The sequence below is a fragment of the Cucurbita moschata genome, unplaced genomic scaffold (genome assembly GCF_002738365.1).
Source record: "Cucurbita moschata cultivar Rifu unplaced genomic scaffold, Cmos_1.0 Cmo_Scf00021, whole genome shotgun sequence".
Lineage (NCBI taxonomy): Eukaryota > Viridiplantae > Streptophyta > Magnoliopsida > Cucurbitales > Cucurbitaceae > Cucurbita > Cucurbita moschata.
The window spans coordinates 4,303,006-4,321,230 of record NW_019268537.1 but is presented as its reverse complement, the minus strand read 5'-3'; the positions used below and the strand labels follow the sequence as shown (position 1 = coordinate 4,321,230).

General features: G+C 36.7%; 3 protein-coding genes across 13 annotated transcripts; 1 reads left to right on the top strand and 2 right to left on the bottom strand.

Annotated features, from left to right (window-relative positions):
• Positions 1-2,291: 2,291 nt before the first annotated feature.
• Positions 2,292-7,096, top strand: LOC111458927 (pentatricopeptide repeat-containing protein At2g03380, mitochondrial). 7 transcript variants are annotated; one of them, XM_023101806.1, is made up of 5 exons: positions 2,292-5,076; positions 5,741-5,946; positions 6,140-6,264; positions 6,374-6,508; positions 6,592-7,096. In XM_023101806.1, exon 1 carries the CDS (start codon positions 2,365-2,367, stop codon positions 4,480-4,482), a length of 2,118 nt encoding a protein of 705 aa, XP_022957574.1. In that variant the 5' UTR covers positions 2,292-2,364; the 3' UTR covers positions 4,483-5,076; positions 5,741-5,946; positions 6,140-6,264; positions 6,374-6,508; positions 6,592-7,096. The 7 variants fall into 7 exon arrangements, with proteins under 7 accessions (XP_022957574.1, XP_022957578.1, XP_022957575.1 ...); XM_023101810.1 differs by having other exon boundaries at positions 6,198-6,264; positions 6,379-7,096; XM_023101807.1 differs by having other exon boundaries at positions 6,379-7,096.
• A 1,693-nt stretch (positions 7,097-8,789) lies between these two features.
• On the bottom strand, positions 8,790-10,531 carry LOC111458920 (putative clathrin assembly protein At1g25240). Its single transcript, XM_023101788.1, has 2 exons — positions 9,897-10,531; positions 8,790-9,645 (listed from the first exon to the last, which is right to left on the bottom strand). Exons 1-2 carry the CDS (start codon positions 10,470-10,472, stop codon positions 9,019-9,021), a joined length of 1,203 nt encoding a protein of 400 aa, XP_022957556.1. The 5' UTR covers positions 10,473-10,531; the 3' UTR covers positions 8,790-9,018.
• Positions 10,532-10,552: 21 nt separating this feature from the next.
• Positions 10,553-17,849, bottom strand: LOC111458921 (cyclin-J18). 5 transcript variants are annotated; one of them, XM_023101792.1, is made up of 10 exons: positions 17,691-17,849; positions 17,444-17,520; positions 16,777-16,876; positions 16,599-16,697; positions 16,501-16,518; positions 16,355-16,425; positions 16,115-16,241; positions 15,979-16,039; positions 14,767-14,906; positions 10,553-10,632 (listed from the first exon to the last, which is right to left on the bottom strand). In XM_023101792.1, exons 1-9 carry the CDS (start codon positions 17,793-17,795, stop codon positions 14,794-14,796), a joined length of 771 nt encoding a protein of 256 aa, XP_022957560.1. In that variant the 5' UTR covers positions 17,796-17,849; the 3' UTR covers positions 10,553-10,632; positions 14,767-14,793. The 5 variants fall into 5 exon arrangements, with proteins under 5 accessions (XP_022957560.1, XP_022957559.1, XP_022957558.1 ...); XM_023101791.1 differs by lacking the exon at positions 10,553-10,632 and adding an exon at positions 13,167-13,568; XM_023101790.1 differs by lacking the exon at positions 10,553-10,632 and having other exon boundaries at positions 14,575-14,906.
• Positions 17,850-18,225: the final 376 nt, after the last annotated feature.

The following is an 18,225-nucleotide window of genomic DNA, read 5'->3' as shown; positions in this document are numbered from 1 at the left end:
CATTGTTCCTCGTCTAAAATGGTTTACTAAACCACATTCTATAATAGTCAGTATATAAGGGAATATTTTTGTTCAATGAAGACTCATAATCTGAGAGCTTGGTTTAACGCTCACTTTATAGGGATATCAAGTTAGCTTAAGGATTGATTTTGTTGTCTTTTTTGTCCTTGATTAGCCTCCTATAATCGATATGAGAATTACTTAAGCTACGGGGGATTAGTGAGTCCAACGACATCACTCTAACTCACAAAACTTGTTGAATTCAGAGAAAACCTTTTAATCTTGTCCTTCTTGGTTTGTTTGTTTGAGGGAACCCTTGCTTCTACATGAGTGCATGTTTTCTCTTTTTAATCACGATGTAGTTCAACTCTTTATATTCAATATATCGCTGCGTGGGCCAATTCTTTCTTCTTAATGATTAGCGTTGTTGTGATCTCTAAAACAAATGCTAAGAGGTGCGAAGTCCTGGTTTAGTAGCTCATGTGCCTATGACTCGGTCTACCTAAACTCTGCTAAATTGTCCTATCCACACTCTTAAGAATTGCAAGCAGATTCAAGACTTAACATTTTTATTGAAATGAACATCTCGAGTTGATATTAATGTTGGAATAACTTAGATATAACATTCAACCATATTTTCTGCTAAGTTGGAATGACTTAAAACTCTATCGATTTGGTGAGGAACCCAGTTGAATCAAATAGGAACGAAATCGAAATTGCAAATTGAATCTAAGTTTGGTTGAATGGAGGAGGACATGTGACAGAGACCACTGGCACAACGCGACCGCCTATAGTGTCAAGCACGGATTGGCCGAGGGAAAATTAGAATTAATTTGCACTCTATAGGGCTCGAAGGCGCGCTAGGTCACTCGCGATTAGTGTCCGACCTTCTCGCTCGACCTAAAATCAAAGGCAATTGGTTATAGCTGGCTTGACTTGCTCCGCACTCTAGCCAGTGGAATTTCACCATTTGTCACTTCAAGGGCGCATCTGTACTCCCCTCGATCACATCTATACACGCACGTGCCTAGTCTATCTCCATTTATCAGTTTTTCATCCTAATTTCAATATTAACTCTAATTTTCTTGAATTAGGACTTATCAGAGAATTTTTTGAAATTTTGGAACTCTTAACACGCAGAAAAACTAGCTCGAGAAGGCGCAATCATCCAAGTAAGTAACCACAGACTTTAGGCAAGTAATACTTGTAGGGATCGCTGGGATGTGCTAGCATGTAAGCGTTCCTTACGTAAGTGGTTAGAAAGTGCATGTTAAGGACTTCAAAACGAAATTTTTGGAAGAGTATGTACTATATGTATGTTACAATAAAATTACCGTTATGCCCCTAGGATGAGATTTCAAGAAGCATATTGTTTTATGTATTATGCAACGCTAAAAAGAAAAATATGCATGACTAGAATATGAGTTGAGCAATATAGATGAGTATGTTATACATGATGTAAGAAATTACCAAAATACCCTTATGATGAGATTTGTGATAAATATTGTTTTATATGCTTTCAATTCTGTTAGAAAGAAGGATGACTATTGTGATATGTTCTTTTGGTGAATGATGAAGGTTATCTCCTCGTTGAGCTTGTTTGCTTGTATGTGTGCATTGTTAGGAATCACGACTCTCCACAATGGTATGATATTGTCCACTTTGAGCATAAGCTCTCATGGCTTTGCTTTGGGCTTCCCCAAAAGGCCTCATACCAATGAAGATAGTATTCCTCACTTATAAACCCATGATCTTCCACTAAATTAACCAATGTGGGACACTCCCAATCCCAATAATCCTCAACATGCATGATATACTATGTGTTAGCTCCAAGTGTTTTACTGTGTGTTCTCCCTATAGAGAATGTTTATCGACACAGAGCTAGGACATTAGAGTTAGGTTGGCTAGACGGTGATCTAGGCTAGGACACTTCCAGCAAACTGAGTACCTTAGGATTGCGAGGGACGATCAGAGGATCTAGACCCTAGTTTTCCTAGACTAAGAAAGATTCGAGGAGTCAAAAAAGAGCAACCTAGAGTCAGAAGTCCACGTTCAGTCACTGAGCCACCCTAGGAATCTAATAGATCTCCTCAGTTCCCAGATATGTCTAAAGTGAAATTTAAATTCTGGATTACGTGCTTAGGTGATCGATAGAAATATCTCTCTAATAAAACATGCTTAAAAAGAGCTCCGATGAGGGCGCAAGACTATCTACCACTAAAAACACTAAAAAAAAACCTAGAGTGTTTTAAAAAAAAATTTGAAGTTTTTTTCAAGTTGGACCGCTGCGTTTGAAAAAGGAGCATACGACCTGACCATCCTTAAAGAATGGCGGCAAGACGGTAGAGCATTTCACAAGCGGGAATGTTGCAACGCTTCTTTAGCCTTCCTCGAATCTTCTCCCGTCTCGCAGGACCTTTACTTGAAATGGGGCACCACATTTCTTATTCCACATATGCTTCCCAGCCCCCACTCTCCGACCTCGATCAAACCATGGCTTCAGTACAGTTTATTTCGTTACACTCCTGCTTTTATTTCATGGGACTTTGCAGGAACATTGATACTCTCATCAAGTTCCATGGGTTGCTCATAGTTCACGGCCTTGTCGGCAATCTTCTTTGTGATACTAAGTTAGTCGGTGTTTATGGCGCACTTGGGGATGTGGGTTCTGCTCGCATGGTGTTCGATCAAATGCGCGACCCAGACTTTTATGCGTGGAAGGTAATGATCAGGTGGTATTTCTTGAATGACATGTTTGCGAATATTATTCCGTTCTATAATCGCATGCGGATGTCATTTAAGGAATGTGATAACATTATTTTTTCAATTATTTTGAAAGCGTGTAGCGAATTGCGTGAAATTGATGAAGGGAGGAAGGTCCATTGCCAGATTGTGAAGGTGGGGGGACCGGATAGTTTTGTATTGACTGGTTTGATAGATATGTATGGTAAATGTGGGCAGATTGAGTGCTCAAGCGCTGTGTTTGAAGGAATTATCGATAAGAATGTGGTTTCTTGGACTACAATGATTGCGGGATATGTACAAAATGATTGTGCAGAAGAGGGTCTGGTTTTATTCAATCGGATGAGAGAATCATTGGTCGAAAGCAACCAATTTACTTTAGGGAGCATAATAACTGCTTGTACAAGATTAAGAGCTTTGCATCAGGGGAAATGGGTACATGGCTATGCCATTAAGAACGTTATTTTTGAACTTAACTCTTTTTTGGCGACAGCTTTCTTGGACATGTATGTTAAATGTGGGCAAACAAGAGATGCTCGAATGATATTTGACGAGCTACCTAGTATTGATCTCGTTTCATGGACTGCAATGATCGTTGGATATTCCCAAGCTGGCCAACCCAACGAGGCATTGAGGCTTTTCACTGATAAAATAAGGTCTGGTCTCTTACCTAATTCGGTCACCGCTGCAAGTATTCTTTCGGCATGTTCGGTGTCTGGTAATTTAAGTATCGGAATGTTAGTTCATGGACTTGGGATTAAACTTGGGCTGGAAGAGTGTGCAGTGAAGAATGCTCTTATTGACATGTATGCTAAATGCCATATGATTGACGATGCTTATGTTGTATTTCTTGGGGTTTTGGAAAAAGATGTGATTACTTGGAACTCAATGATATCTGGGTATGCTCAGAGTGGATCTGCATATGATGCCCTCCGTCTCTTTAATCAAATGAGATCGGACTCCCTTGCACCTGACGCAATAACTCTGGTGAGCGCCCTTTCAGCATCTGCCATCCTAGGTGCTGTACAGGTCGGTTCATCACTTCATGTTTACTCGATTAAAGAAGGCTTGTTTTCATCAAATCTTTACATTGGCACTGCACTTTTGAACTTGTATGCCAAATGTGGCGATGCTAAATCAGCACGTATGGTGTTCGACAGTATGGGAGATAAGAATATTATCACATGGAGTGCAATGATAGGTGGTTATGGAGTGCAGGGTGATGGAAGTGGATCCCTTGCCATTTTCTCCGACATGTTGAAGGAGGATTTAAAACCTAATGACGTAATTTTCACGACGGTATTATCTGCTTGTAGCTATTCCGGGATGGTTGAAGAGGGATGGAGATATTTCAAATCTATGAGTCAGGATTATAACTATGCGCCTTCCATGAAACACTATGCCTGTATGGTTGATCTTTTATCCCGATCTGGTAGACTGGAGGAAGCATTGGACTTTATTAAGAAAATGCCAGTTCAACCAGATATTAGTTTGTATGGAGCTTTTCTTCATGGATGTGGATTATACTCCAGGTTTGATCTTGGAGAAGTCATAGTCAGAGAAATGCTAGAGCTTCATCCAAATGAAGCTAGCCTTTATGTGCTTTTATCTAACCTGTATGCTTCAGATGGGAGATGGGGCCAAGTTAATGAGGTGAGAGATTTGATGCTACGGAGAGGATTGAAAAAGGTTCCAGGGTATAGCCTAGTAGAAACTAATGCAGGTGTGCCATTTCATTAGTTGAAGTGACTTGTGTGGTTCCTATCTTCATGTTTTCGTTGAGATAATCAAGATACTTTACCCAGTGAGGCTCTATTATATGGATCTATGACATTTTCTTAATGTCCTTGTCCTCTCCTTCACTGGAGTTTTGACAAGCCTTGTCGAATAGAGAAACGTTGGATACTATCAATCTTCTATCCTTGCGTGGAGAGTTTTGGTGGATGGAAAGAAGGATGTTCGTATCTAGAATCCTGTCCTTTTGAATGGTTCTCATGTAAATCCTTTTTTTCTTTTGAATGGCTCTCATGATTCTCATGCACTCTAATAAAATCACGGTGGTGACCTTGTGATGTTTTGTCGTGAATGGATGTCTTGGAGGGCAAGGAGTTGCATACTCAATGATTGTCTAGGATTGTAGCAGTGAAGTACACAATTAACTTCTCATTGACAAGATTCTTCTGCAAACACACAACTTACACTTAAGCTGATTGTACACATCTTGCAAAGGACTTGAGCTAAAGGGATTTCGATTCGTTACATCGAGCTAATTAGACCGGCATTCACCAGGACTAATTGGCCAGACATACTACAGTGACATCGTCAATTCTAAAAGTGAGATTTCATTTTCGTAATTTTTCCTTTTCGAATATTAAGCATGTTCTGATGAGCTGAATAAAATTTCAAAACTCATTCTAGGCTTGGCCGCTTGTCCAATTTTCAGTAGAAAGATCTTATTTCCTGCTGACTTCTGATTGGATATTTCTTGTTCTAATTGGTAGCGTTGAAGTGCCTGTTTGGGCATAATCTAAATATTTCTCTGAATTTTCAATATGGAGATTTTTTAAAATTCATCGTCATAGCTTAGAGATTTGAGCTTCTGGAATCAGTAGTAGTTTAACAAATGTGGCACCATCTGATGCATTGTATGATCTCTTTGTTGAGGATTGTTGGGAGGGAGTCCCACATTGACTAATTTAGGGAATGATCACGGGTTTATAAGTAAGGAATACATCTTTATTGGTATGAGGCCTTTCGGAGAAGCCCAAAGCAAAGCCATGAGAGCTTATGCTCAAAGTGGACAATATCATACCATTGTGGAGAAATCACCAACTTATTATGTATCTACTAATCTGGGATTGCTGAATAAAGTTTTCCTTTGCCAATTTTGATGTGCTTGATCGGGCCAGTGACATTTTTACTTGTTTATCTTCATTATGAGCTCATACAGGCTGATTTTTTTACCTCTTTTAGACTTTGACAACCTTTCTCTTTGCAGGCTAAGTGTTTTGCTTGATTCTTTTGCTTCTTGATCAGAACGTGAAATTGACTGCAATTTACTAAAAGCCTTGCACTATGGAGGACTCATGTTTTACAACTCTGAGTGGCAGAGACTTCCTTTTACCTCTCTAACAGTATTGCAAACAGTGAAAATTAAGCTTACATAACAACAACTTGAGTTCCTTTGTGGGATCAATTCATCAGGTACTATTGACTCTGTTAACGTCTCTAATGGAAAAGACCAATCGGTTAAGGTTCTTAATAGATTTAGCTCAATTTATAAGGATCATTGAAATTTTTTGTAGTTCGAATTTGAAAATCGTATCCCAGTTCTTAAAATATATATACTTGTGCTTGATGCAAACATTAGTGACAACTTTTCTTCTATTGCTGACAGTGGTCGAGCTAAGGAAGATATGAAACCTATCCTTAAGTATTCATATAAATTCTTGCAGAGTGGACCAGAGAACTCCGAAAGATCATACGGAAGGCAACGGTGATGAGCAACCTTCAATCATTCAAGTATTTTACCATTTTTAAACTTGATTTGTATTGAAGTGCAAAATTCGTGTATGACTACTGTATGAACTATGATAATTTATTGATTGATGCTATGCCATCTCCTTTTCAGCTCAGTATACAAATGATTCAAGTGTAGGAAGCTGTCCATCATCTCAAGTTTCAAGCATTCTGTACTCTAGGAGAAAAGCTCAAGACGTGGCTCATTTGGCTCAGGAAACAGATCTCCATATTCTTCTGATTTAAGGTTAGCACTCTACCTAGATACCACGTAAGAGAAGATTTACTTTCTGAACTTTCACTTGGAGAACCATACTCCATCAATTGTAGTTATAAAACTACTACGAAAGCTGAAGAACAATGCCGTGTGGAGGTAGGAGGAGGCCTACATACAGGTCGTGAGCCGCCTATCCCGAAAGAAAATGGGATAATAGAAAAAACGGGATTCTTCTTTACACTTAGATTGAAGCCAACAACAATCATAATTCAGGACTTCTAGGTAAACCCTTTTAGAGGAAGATTTGAAAGGTTGTGTATGTTAGGAATCACGAACCTCTTGAGCATAAGCTCTCGTGACTTCATTTTCAGTTTTTCCAAAATACTTCGTACCTATGGAAATATATTTCCTTACTTATAAACGCATGATCAACTCCTTAACTAGGTGATGTGGGATTCCTCTCCCAACAATCTTTAACCGTGTAAAGTACAAATAAATTCACTATCGTCCGTGTCTGGGTTTCTTTGCAGTACTTGCGTCTGTGATCGCGTGTGGGTAATTTTTGTTTGCTAATTTAGGCTTTGACAACAGTAACTCATTTGGGTTCTTGGTGGGTTTCTTTGTCTTCTTAGCCGACTTTTCATGATTTCATATGAAACTTGGAAGACATTTTAAGTAACTTATGTTAAGGTCTCTGAAGCTGGATCCAATCACAGTAGTCATCATATACAAGTTCTGGTCTTGGGGAATGAAAAATTGGCTTTCTTACTGGAAATAAATAGGCATCGACCACAAAAGAACTTTTACCGGATACTTAAGGCTGAAATAAGGAATGATGTAGCACTTGTATGTACGTTAGAATTTTGTAAGGTTGGTCAATGTTGGGGCTAGCGAATTGTTAAGCGAACGCAGATCGAACCTAGTGTGCTAGAGATGTTGGTTCTTCGGGTCGTGAGGTGGGGCTGAAAAGGAAGGAACTACTTGGGACGGGGACGGGGACGGTATATAGTGAATAAATGACGTTTGAACTAGAGATAGAGATGCAATCCTTGAATGGAACCCTCCATCGAGACGAAAATCGTCCCTCTTGCAAATACCCTTAATGAGGTAGTAAAGTATGGGTGGAGAAGTTAGCACATATGTATATCTCTAAGTGGGGTGAGAACTAAATACCCTAAATACCCAAAAGCTAACTTTGGACCACGAAAGTTCATAAACGAGGAGAATTTGTGTATCGGGTTTTTTAATAAAATAAAATAAGAAATTTTAAATAATTATAATAATAAGCAACGGAAAAAGAAATTCATCTCTCTAAAATAATTTTTTAAGCTTTAATCAAATATAAGGAAAAAAAATTTGTGAGGAAGCCATGGCCAGGGAAGGTCTAATCGTTCTAACTAATAAGAAATCCTAGTGGGTAAAAATCGGTCCCTAACTCTTTTTTAATGTAGCATCTCCAAGTTTCATGAATGAAATGAGCTAAAACAGAGAAAGCCTAAAGAGAACAATATGCCAGGGAAAAGCCTAAAGAGAAATGAGCAGATAGGTTTTAAAAACCTTGAGGAAAAGCCTAAAGAGAACAATATCGGTTAGCAGTGGACAGGAGCTATTACAAATGGTATAAGAACCAGACACCGGACTGTGCTAGCGAGGAGACTGAGCCCCAAAGTGGGTAGACACCGAGCTATCTGCCTGCGATGACGCTATGCCCTGAAGGGGGTAGACACAGAGCAGTATGCCAGGGAGGAAGCTAAACTCCGAAGGGGGTGGACACCGAGCAATGTGCGAGCGAGGATGCTGAGCCTCGAAAGGGGTGGACACCGAGCTATGTGCCAGCGATGACGCTAAGCCCTAAAGGGGATGGACACCGAGTAGTGTGCTAGCGAGGATGTTGAGCCTCGATGGGAGAGTAGACACTGAACGGTGTGCCAGCAAGGACGTTGAGCCCCAAAGGGAGGTGGACACTAGACAGTGTACCAACAAGGACACCAGGCTTCGAAAGGGGTGGATTATGAGATCTCACATCAATTGGAGAGAGAAACGAGTGCCATCGAAGATGCTGGGCCCCGAACGAAACATTCTTTATAAGAGTATAGAAACCTCTCTCTATCATACGCGTATCAAAAACTTTGAGGAGCTCGAAAGTGAAAGTCTAAAAAGGACAATATCTACTGGCTAGACTTTGATCATCTTTTTGGGGGTGAATTTGATGGGACTAACTTGTATCATCATCAAATAAATTTAGACATGATTTTATTAGTCAAGGGATACACATCAAAATTCAATTAATCATATACATAACTCATTCCCATATTTTTCTAACACTTCTCATTACTATATCAAAATCAGTACATACATTGATATCCATTTAAAACAGTGGAAGATTAGTACAAGTGGATCAGAGAGAGAGAGAGGGCTTACAAATAACTTAGTTCCTTCTTTTTTTTAGTAACTAAAATAATAATAAGAAGAAGAAGATGAAGTTATCTGATGATGACTGACCGTGAATATACATAATTAAATACCTGATATCAAGTGGCCTAGAAAGTGATCAAATCTGGTAGCTCTGACTTATAATTTGGTATAGAAATGATACTCAAATGGGATGAAGAACAGCTTGGAAGAGGCCCTGCCAATGCTGTTCTTGATGCACAATCTCCATCAAATATCTCCCATTTCTCTGTAATCACTGTCTTCAAAACCCTTTTATTTGATCCATTCCTTCTAATTCCATTCATTTCTTCTCCATTGTTGTTGTTATTATTATTCTTATTATTATAGTCGTCGTCGTCTCCCTCTCTCATCGTATTATCATTCCCCATTTTTTCTTCTTTAAGAACTTCACAATGTTTTGTTTTCTCATCATTGTTAACACTTCCATTGATGATCAGCTCAAGTTCTTTGATATCTTCTTCTGGGATCTTCTCCAATTTTGGGCACTCACTTGCCTTCAAAACGCCCATTTCTTTACATACCTCAAAATATTGACACAAATCTTCTACTTGATTTGCTGCTTTTTGAACAACACAAAGCGCCATCGATGCTTCGGCTTTCGTTGGTGAGACGTATATTTTCAACAAAATTTGAGCAATTCCGTTGCAGATTCGGCTGTATACGTCGAAAACTTCGACAACGAGATTGTTCATCGCCTCCAAAACTAAGCCGACCTATAAAACAAAGGAATTAAATTTAGACTTTTGAGTTGATGGGTAATTTAATATGATACTAAATGTATAATTTGATGCTAATTTAATGTCATATCAGAACAAAAAAAAATTAAAAAAATTTACAGCTTTTGGTTGATGGGTAATTTAATTAAATTTATGAGTTTTGGGTCGATGAGTAATTTAATATGATATCAGAATAATAGAGTGGGGTTAAATTAAAAAAAAAAAATAATAATAATAATTTAAGATACCTTCATGTTGTCATCCAATGGTCGAACTTGAAGCAAGGTATCCAACATAGATTGCCAATTTTGAAGCTTAATCAACTCCTCCAACAATGGTGGCTTCAACCCTTTCTTCAATTTCTTAGCCTCCGAAGATATGAACGCTGATTTCTGATCCAAATACGCATAGTAGCTTCTCACAAACGCATCATAGCCCCAAGTCTTGGAAGGGCTGGAGTGGCAATCTTTGAACCCGGACAGATCGAACGGCAGCCGTCGGATCAGCTGGACGGACGGGATTTGGCAACAAAACACCCCATGGATGAGCATCAACCCCTTTAAAGCAACGACCCAGCTTCGAGTCTTTTCCATGCGGGCGGAGAGGCCCCACGCAAGAGGCTTGATGTAGACCGGAGACGTACGGATCCATTCGAAGACGCGGCGGGCGTTGTTGTAATCGATTTTAGCGCCGTCGTGGCTGGTTGCGCGGATTATGGCAGCCTCAAGGTCGGGGTGGCGATATGGCGTGCGGCGTGAAAGGGTGGCAAGCCAAATGCTATTTCTGTCTTTGATTGCGCCCACAGCCTTTTGCCATAGCTTCATTCTCCGGCGACCACAGCAAATGCCCGCCCGCGCGTCCACCGGGATGCCTTTTGGCCTTTAATCCTTATATGGTGGGCTTGTGGAACGTTTTGTGGGTGTTCTTGTGGCTTATGCGATGAACGAACAATTCAACGCGGTATTGGGTGGGGATTGGACGTGCCTGCGGGGAAATAGATGTAATCTATAATAATTGGTCAATCATGACTCCATTTGGGTTGGGTTCATTTTTTTTTTTTTTTTTTTTTAATTCTTCATGTCAAGGTTGCTATGGTTTCTACACCTATTTGCAATGTCTTTGGATTATATCACTAAATTAGAGATAGATCGATTGTAAAATTCAAGGTTATTATGGTAAATTTGGATAGTAGGTAGTGATAATATTTGCTTTAAGTAATAAATGGACAGATACCTGAAAGATAAATATCTACATATTTGTCTTATAATAAAATATCAAATATGATATATATATATATGGTAAACTATAATTTAGTACTAAATATCGCTGAGCGTCGGTTTTGAACGAATGTGAACCTTGGATCTGAAAAATTTAAAGAGAGGTCGAGAAACACTTTTCGTGAATCGGAGAAGGCATAAAGAAACATTTTCTTGCCCATCGTATACAAACCTCTGATCGCTCATGATACCTATAGTACTAAATATTCTTGATAGGTAGTTAATACACAGAAGGATTATGTTGAAGTAACAACGTTTTAGGTCTATATGATATGGGTAAGGTTAAGTGTTTTATCTTGATACCATTATTGATACTGCCCACTTTGTAATCATTACAAAAGATTTGATCCAAACGAGAAGCTAGGTGAATGGGGTATTCTATATAATGAGTTTGTATAAATCTGAATTACGAAATATTTAATCTCTATTTATAAATTCATTAATTGAGAAAATTAATGTTTCAATTGATAACTATATGTGACTCGATCTTAGCTTTGAGTGAGTTACGAATTCCTACCTATGAGAACTTGACATTCGATTTGCATGGGTGATAATGGCTTTTGTAGCCGATTCGGTATGCCTACCATTTTGGATACTTGACCAAATAGGGAGCTGAGAACATAATTTCAGGAGATGAAATTTACTCCTTCGTGTATAGAATAAGAAAATGAGTAGTTCCAAGTGTTGATTATGAGGCCCACCCTTTTCGTAGACGAAAATAGACTTAATTTATGATTGGATCATAAATGAATTGTTTACTAAGAATTAGTGGTACTTAAGGTCAAATATATAGTTACGGGGATAAGTGGACTTTTGGCCTAGTTGTAATTATGAATAACTCGTAAATGATCTGTTTGTATGTAATGATTACATCTGTGGATATAACTTGTCCTACCGTGCATAAGAGTTCAACTATAAGTTTATAACATGTCACAAGGTCTTCATACCTGCTCATAATGACGAATGAAAATAGAATCAATTATTATAATTTACTTGTTCCAGAAAATATCTTATTCCCTAAATGTCGTAGAAAGTTCATAATTCTAATTTACGTCAAATATAGATATAAAAATAAATTAAATAAATTAAGTTTTTTTTATTAGAAGATTTAGCTTAAAGCAAATTTAGTTGATTTTTTTTATATAGGTTTAAATTAATATTTAATATATTTGATATATTAAAATTAAAGGAGAAAAATAAATTTAATTTAAAATTTCAAAAATACTAGATATATTAAATATAATACATTAAATATTAAAAGTATATAAATGTATATTAAATATATTAAATAAAAACATATTTTTAAAAATTGGATGAGATTCAAATTAGTTATATATATATTGAGGTAGCTGATTTAAATAAAATACTCTATCTAAGATATTAAGTATATTACTTGGTAAAGATTCTTGCAAGCGGCCGGTAAATAGACCCCTTGGATTGAGTCAAAATACACTGCGGAAATTCTCCTATTCTTATAAAAGGCTCCAACAATTCAATTTAATAGTATCAGAGTTATAGCAAGGAAAATTTTTCGAAGAACTTCGTTGTTGGAATCGAGACTTGTAAGCTACGATTTCTACAAAGGTATGTGTTGTTGCTCTCATATTAATTGCTTTATTTTAATTTTTAACAAGATCAAAACGGTTCTCAATGCTTTTGCTAAAGATGAAGAGTTCATTTCGTTCATGGATGCCTTGGAGGTGTAATAGGTTCTTAGGAACGTCCGGTCAGTTTAAATCCTATCTTTAGTTTTTCAGGACGTTCGGTGTTAGCTCCTTAGCTAAACTAATCTACGGTGCACATAGGTTTAAACCTCTGATCGCTTATGATACTGAGGTGCAAGGTCTACTGAAAATGTACTGACTTGGGTCAACATGTATACGCTCTAACTGTAGCACCCTAAACTTGACTTGGTTCTCTTGTGCATGATTTACTGGAAAGATTATCCTGTCGATCATCTAGAGCATTGTATACATAATCTAATCATGTGTGTAAGGTTATTAGGGAGATTTTCTATCGGTCATCTAAAGCACTAAAATTTCAACGGAAGCATTCATGCAAACAAACTCAATGGAGAGATAACGTCAATCAATCCCCTGGAACACAGATCACATTAATGTATCCTTCTTTCTAATAGAGCAGAAAGCATATAAAGCAACCTTCATCCCAAATAATTTTGGTAACATTCATCCCAAATAATTTTGGAAATTTCTTACGTCATGCATAACATACTCATCCTTATTACCCAACTCATATTCTAGTCGACATGTCTTTTCGCTTTATTTTGACTCTCCAAGCCAAAAGAGTTTGTGCATTAGGAGGGTGAAATGGAGAAGATGGAGTTTTGGGCATTGCAGCATCCCTTGGAACCTGATCATCCAATGCCCAACTCTTCTTCCCTTCTGCTTCATGTAACCTTCTTCTTCTTCTTCTTCCTTTTGACGTGATTGTGAAGTGTCAAGAGAAGGAAGGGCAGCGGTGAGGCCGGTGAGGAAGCGACACCACCACACGCTCAGCCCACCCGACCACCTGATGGCGCCGACCACCCAGGAGTTCACTATCTTCCAAATGCTTCAACAATTGGAAAATTTTGAGTCTTCATATTCATACTCACTCATGGTTCAAATCAATGGGAGAGAAGCCCTGTTCAAGGTTTAGTTTATATATAAATTGCAAGCTTTGAGATGTATTTGTGTGCATTAGAGGGAATATTTTGTTTTTTGTTTTTTTTTTTTTTTTTGGTACTTTGGTAAAGTTAAAGTTGTGCCCTCCAATCGTTAACGTAATGCACGGGCGTTGATAGGGAAGAAGTAAATTTATTTACGTGTTCATAGACTCGAAAATTCAACCAACCTAGACTAGATTAGTTTGGGGTAGATTTCTTTTTGTGTTTGAGTTTGGTTGAATTTTTGGAATAGCGAAAGTTTGAGTTGGTTTGTGGGTTTACAATTTTTGGTCCGGCAACCTAAAAATAAGGTTGTAGCTAGTGAATATTTGATATTTAACTTTTATAAAATTTTAATTATAAATATAATAAAGAAATTAACAGGTGAAAGTAATATTTACAAGCTAGAGTTTTAAAAACCAATGAATAATAAAGGGTCATAGTTTTTAAAAACTTTATTTTTGTTTTTTTGAAATTTGGCTAAGAATTGAAAAACATGCACAATTTTTAAAAATTAAATGATTATTAAATAAGCCTAAGACANAAAAAAAAAAAAAAAAAAAAAAAAGAAATTAAGACAAAAATTTAAATTAACCTAAAATCTAACTATTTATTTATTATTAAATATTTCATAAATCCACGAAAAAAATTTAAATCTTCCCTCGAAACAAAAACTTCACAGAGTTCTATCTCAGATATAGACTTCCTAAACTCAAACCTCGAAAATTTACACCATAAATACAATTTTTTTGGTGACTTGATACAAATTGAAAATTCATCAACCCATTAAACATAAAAATAAATTAAAAAAATATAAAATGTATTAAATACTTTGAAGTTAAAGATTTTCTCAGACAACATTAAAAAAATTTATAAGGCCAAACTTACAACAACCAAACCAAGAAAATGAATAAAAAGTTGGTAAATAAGCATATTAACATAAAATAATTATTATGCTAAAAAGCGCCCAATTTTAAAAATTTTAAAAATTTAAACAGCTCTACTTTTAAGACTTAGATCATATGTTGTTGCTAAAAGAACATTATCCACTTTGGTAGGCTGATTATATTTCTCTATTTGTCCGGCTTCTAAAGCTACAATGCATTTCAGTTTCTTCCTGGCAGGAACTTCAACATTTAAGCCAAAAAGATACCACAAAATAGCAACAGAACTTACTTCTCATGATTAAGAGCTGCTCTGTTTTCAAGCCCTTGCTACTTTTCTAGCAATCGGAGTATCAGTCTCTAAAACGTGAAGTAGAATGCCTCTCACTTCTTCCACAATATCTTCTTCTATGAATGGCATTACGAACTGGACTGCGATTATACGAGTAAATCAATTTACGCATTAGTTTTAACACAACCTATGAGCTTCACTCAACAACAAACAACAACAGAGTAAGTTAAACTACCACTAGTTCCTGTATTCCATTACATTTGGTCATCACTGATTCACTGCTAATATTCTCCATTACAAGAAAAATGAAGAAAAAGATGATGATAGATTCACTATTTTTGCTCCAAACTAGTATAACATTCAGTACTGTATTACAATATGGAACGAAGAAAGTTAGATCTAGCTCAGACAACTCAGACATCTTGAATTTGAACCTCATGCCCAAGAGAGGCAATCAATCAAAGTTCATCTTAGATACCCTATGAGATGAGAGTTTTATTTCCTTCCCTCAAAGGGGCATTTTAGTTGATTTTGAGCCTTGCGCCCTTTCTATTCCTTTTATTAGCTATATCTGTGGAACCTACATCCGAAACATTGAGAGAAAGGCAAACGCAAAAACATTGTGCGTGAATTTGACGACTTAAAATGTTTAAACATGTTGAAGTTCATAGCATTCGAGTTATTATTCTAAAATTCTCGTTTGGAGTGGACTGAGTGTTTAAACATGTAAATTGTAAGCGTAAATTTCAAATATTAATGAAATGGTCTCTCATCAAACAAAATCTCCTATAAACTAAATGGGGAGTCTCTCAACCCTATCAGTATCAGATATAGGATACCAATCTAATCTTTTTTTTTTTTTAAAAAAAAAAAACTATGAGAAACAACTGGGGGATAAAAAGAAGAGAAAAAGGAGATAATCTCCTCCTAAATCTCCTAATCCCCCTTGCAATGTTTCCCCACTCTCATTCTCTAGAGAATCTATGTCGTTCTTACTCCTTCCACTCCCAGTTCAACGAAACCTTCTCCATTCTGCCTTGAGCGAGACAAAAAAACATTCCGCACTCAGAGTTCCCACTTGTGTTATACTTGAGAATTTAAGGTTATATCAGCAAAATCCTCAACTTTGATCAGAGAAGTGTTCCATAAAAATAGCTCAAAGTTCTATCCATGCTTAATAAAAAGGAGAGATGAACTGTAAATGCAACTTACCCCAGGGAAGAACTGGAAATTCCCATTCTTGCACTGGAACAGTGATGAGATATGAAGCAACCTACAAACATGAGAAGGAGAGAGAAAGTTAGTGAATAATTAGAAATGTTCCAATCTCACTCCTAAAAAGACATACCAAGATGGCAGCAGCTAAAGAACAAGGAGAACTGTAAGACACAGATGTCTCCTCTTTTTCATAAAGAAGATCCATTACATCCATGCATGCTTCCCAGTTCACAAGCTCCCCAACTTTCGCCACTTCCCTGAATTTAGTACCAGGAAGAGACAAACTAAGAAGAAGCCAAGAACAATCTGATAGTAATTACCCGAGACTAAAATGACAGCCTGATTTGAGTGAGACAGCAAAAGATCTTACTTGAATTGAATAAGAAGTTCCTCAAGAAATACAAAAGTGATATTAGCAGTTCCAATCTCAAACTTCAATATCTATAGAAGATAAACATAGATCATCAGGACACAACCAGAATGAGGAAAGAAATATCTTTGGTTTATGAGAAATACCTGCATGAATATGACCTCCTACAGAACATTATCATCAGTAATTGCAGATATGACAGCAAGAAAGCAATTCTAAAACCACTATGGAAACAGCAACTTACTGCATCCAATAAATCCCGGGTCATGAAATGTTGTTCCTTAATCATCTTATCCCCAAAAGATTTCAGAAGTTTTATAGAAAGAGGATGAGAAGTGTGCAACTGCAAAAGAATTTGTATAGTTGAATCACATGAAAAACTAAGGCACTCATCTTCAGAAAGGGGAGAAAGAAAAACCCACTTTGCTAGATATCCATAAGGAAACAAGTGCAAATAACTGCAAATTGCTCTCTGTGATTGGTTGCAGAAGCCAATTTCTTGAGGCATTGCTGCTGGTGATTCTTTTGATTCAAATAACAATTAAAAGGTGAGTATGAGTTTAGGATGACTTATGGAAGGATGAAAAGTAACTTCAACCAATTAAAATTACTTAAATTTTCATAGCATTTCGTTCGACAACCAAAAGTGATCTTGAAAAGTCTAGAACGTAAAAAGCACTAAATTAGTATTTCTTCCAAACGTGCTTAAAAAACATCTAACTCACATCTAAACGAGATAGAAAATTTCATAAGACAGCCCTGGTAAAATTATCACTAGATAAGTAGCAATCTTCTCAAAAGCAAACACAGGGGCCCCGAAAAAGAAAATCGTAATAAATATAGAATTTCTCCAATTGTTCATAAGGAAATGATAACAATTCCGATCCTAATTCAAACAACACTGACGTTCATGACATTAAAACAGCAATATCAGTAAAATCAAACAAAAATTTGACAATATTGCTCCATTGGATGATACCCTTCACATTCCTATAATCGTATTGTGCTGTCCTTCGACAAGATACTGCTTATTCAACTAAATATTTCCAAAATTGAATGCATCAAGAATCAAAAAGAGCTAAAAATTACCCAGAAAGCGATGGGTAGAATCTATCAGCGAAAAGTGACAACGCGGAGTATTTGACGATCGGAGCCACTTCGAGATCCTACCAAGAAAATTGATTCAAGCCAGAAACAAAAGTGAGTAGAGGACGAAAGAAGAATAGGTAAAACTAGAACTCAAATTTGGAGAAGAGAAGTTTCCAAAAGATTCTGAGAAATTTGCTGCTTTCCGCCTTCTAGAACTGAAAATTGTTGGGAGTGAAAGAAGATTCACATGAGCAGATTGAATAAGGAATTTGACGACACGAATTCTCAGAATCGGTAAGTTCTCACTCTCCATCGTTGTTCTGCTTCCCTTCATCGCGTAGTTGCATTGCATGCCAATGTCTACGATACAACAAACACGCCTACGCCTCTTGTGTTCTCAGTTTTTTTTCCCTTTTTTTTTTTTTTTTTTTTAATTTTTATTTTTCTTTTCAACTCCATAATAAAAAAATTTATTATTTAAATTAAATTTTTGAAAAATAAAAAATTAAATCTGTCTTGTGAGTTTGACACATTTTTTTATCGGGTAACCCAATCAATTCAAAAATAAGATTACAATCCAACCATACTTTTAAATTATCACGAACATTATTAATATATTGAACTTTTATGACATTTTAGTTATTAATAACATGTACGTGGATTAATATAATTTTTTAAATAATTACAAAAAAAAAAATCGGTAATCCACCATAATTCAACCTCAAAATAGAGTATCAATTATTGAGTTGAGTCGGGTTGCGAACACTATTCAAATTGTTCGA

Bases quoted from the DNA above. Each gene is read 5' to 3' on its own strand.
- LOC111458927 (XM_023101810.1), top strand. From the start codon at position 2,365: ATGTTGCAACGCTTCTTTAGCCTTCCTCGAATCTTCTCCCGTCTCGCA.
- LOC111458921 (XM_023101792.1), bottom strand. From the start codon at position 17,795: ATGCAATGCAACTACGCGATGAAGGGAAGCAGAACAACGATGGAGAGT. The intron at 16,877-17,443 runs GTAATTTTTAGC...TTGAATCAAAAG, and splicing joins TTCTACCCATCGCTTTCTGG to AATCACCAGCAGCAATGCCT. The intron at 16,242-16,354 runs GTAAGATCTTTT...TACTAAATTCAG, and splicing joins GAACTTCTTATTCAATTCAA to GGAAGTGGCGAAAGTTGGGG.
- LOC111458920 (XM_023101788.1), bottom strand. From the start codon at position 10,472: ATGAAGCTATGGCAAAAGGCTGTGGGCGCAATCAAAGACAGAAATAGC. The intron at 9,646-9,896 runs GTATCTTAAATT...TTTGTTTTATAG, and splicing joins CATTGGATGACAACATGAAG to GTCGGCTTAGTTTTGGAGGC.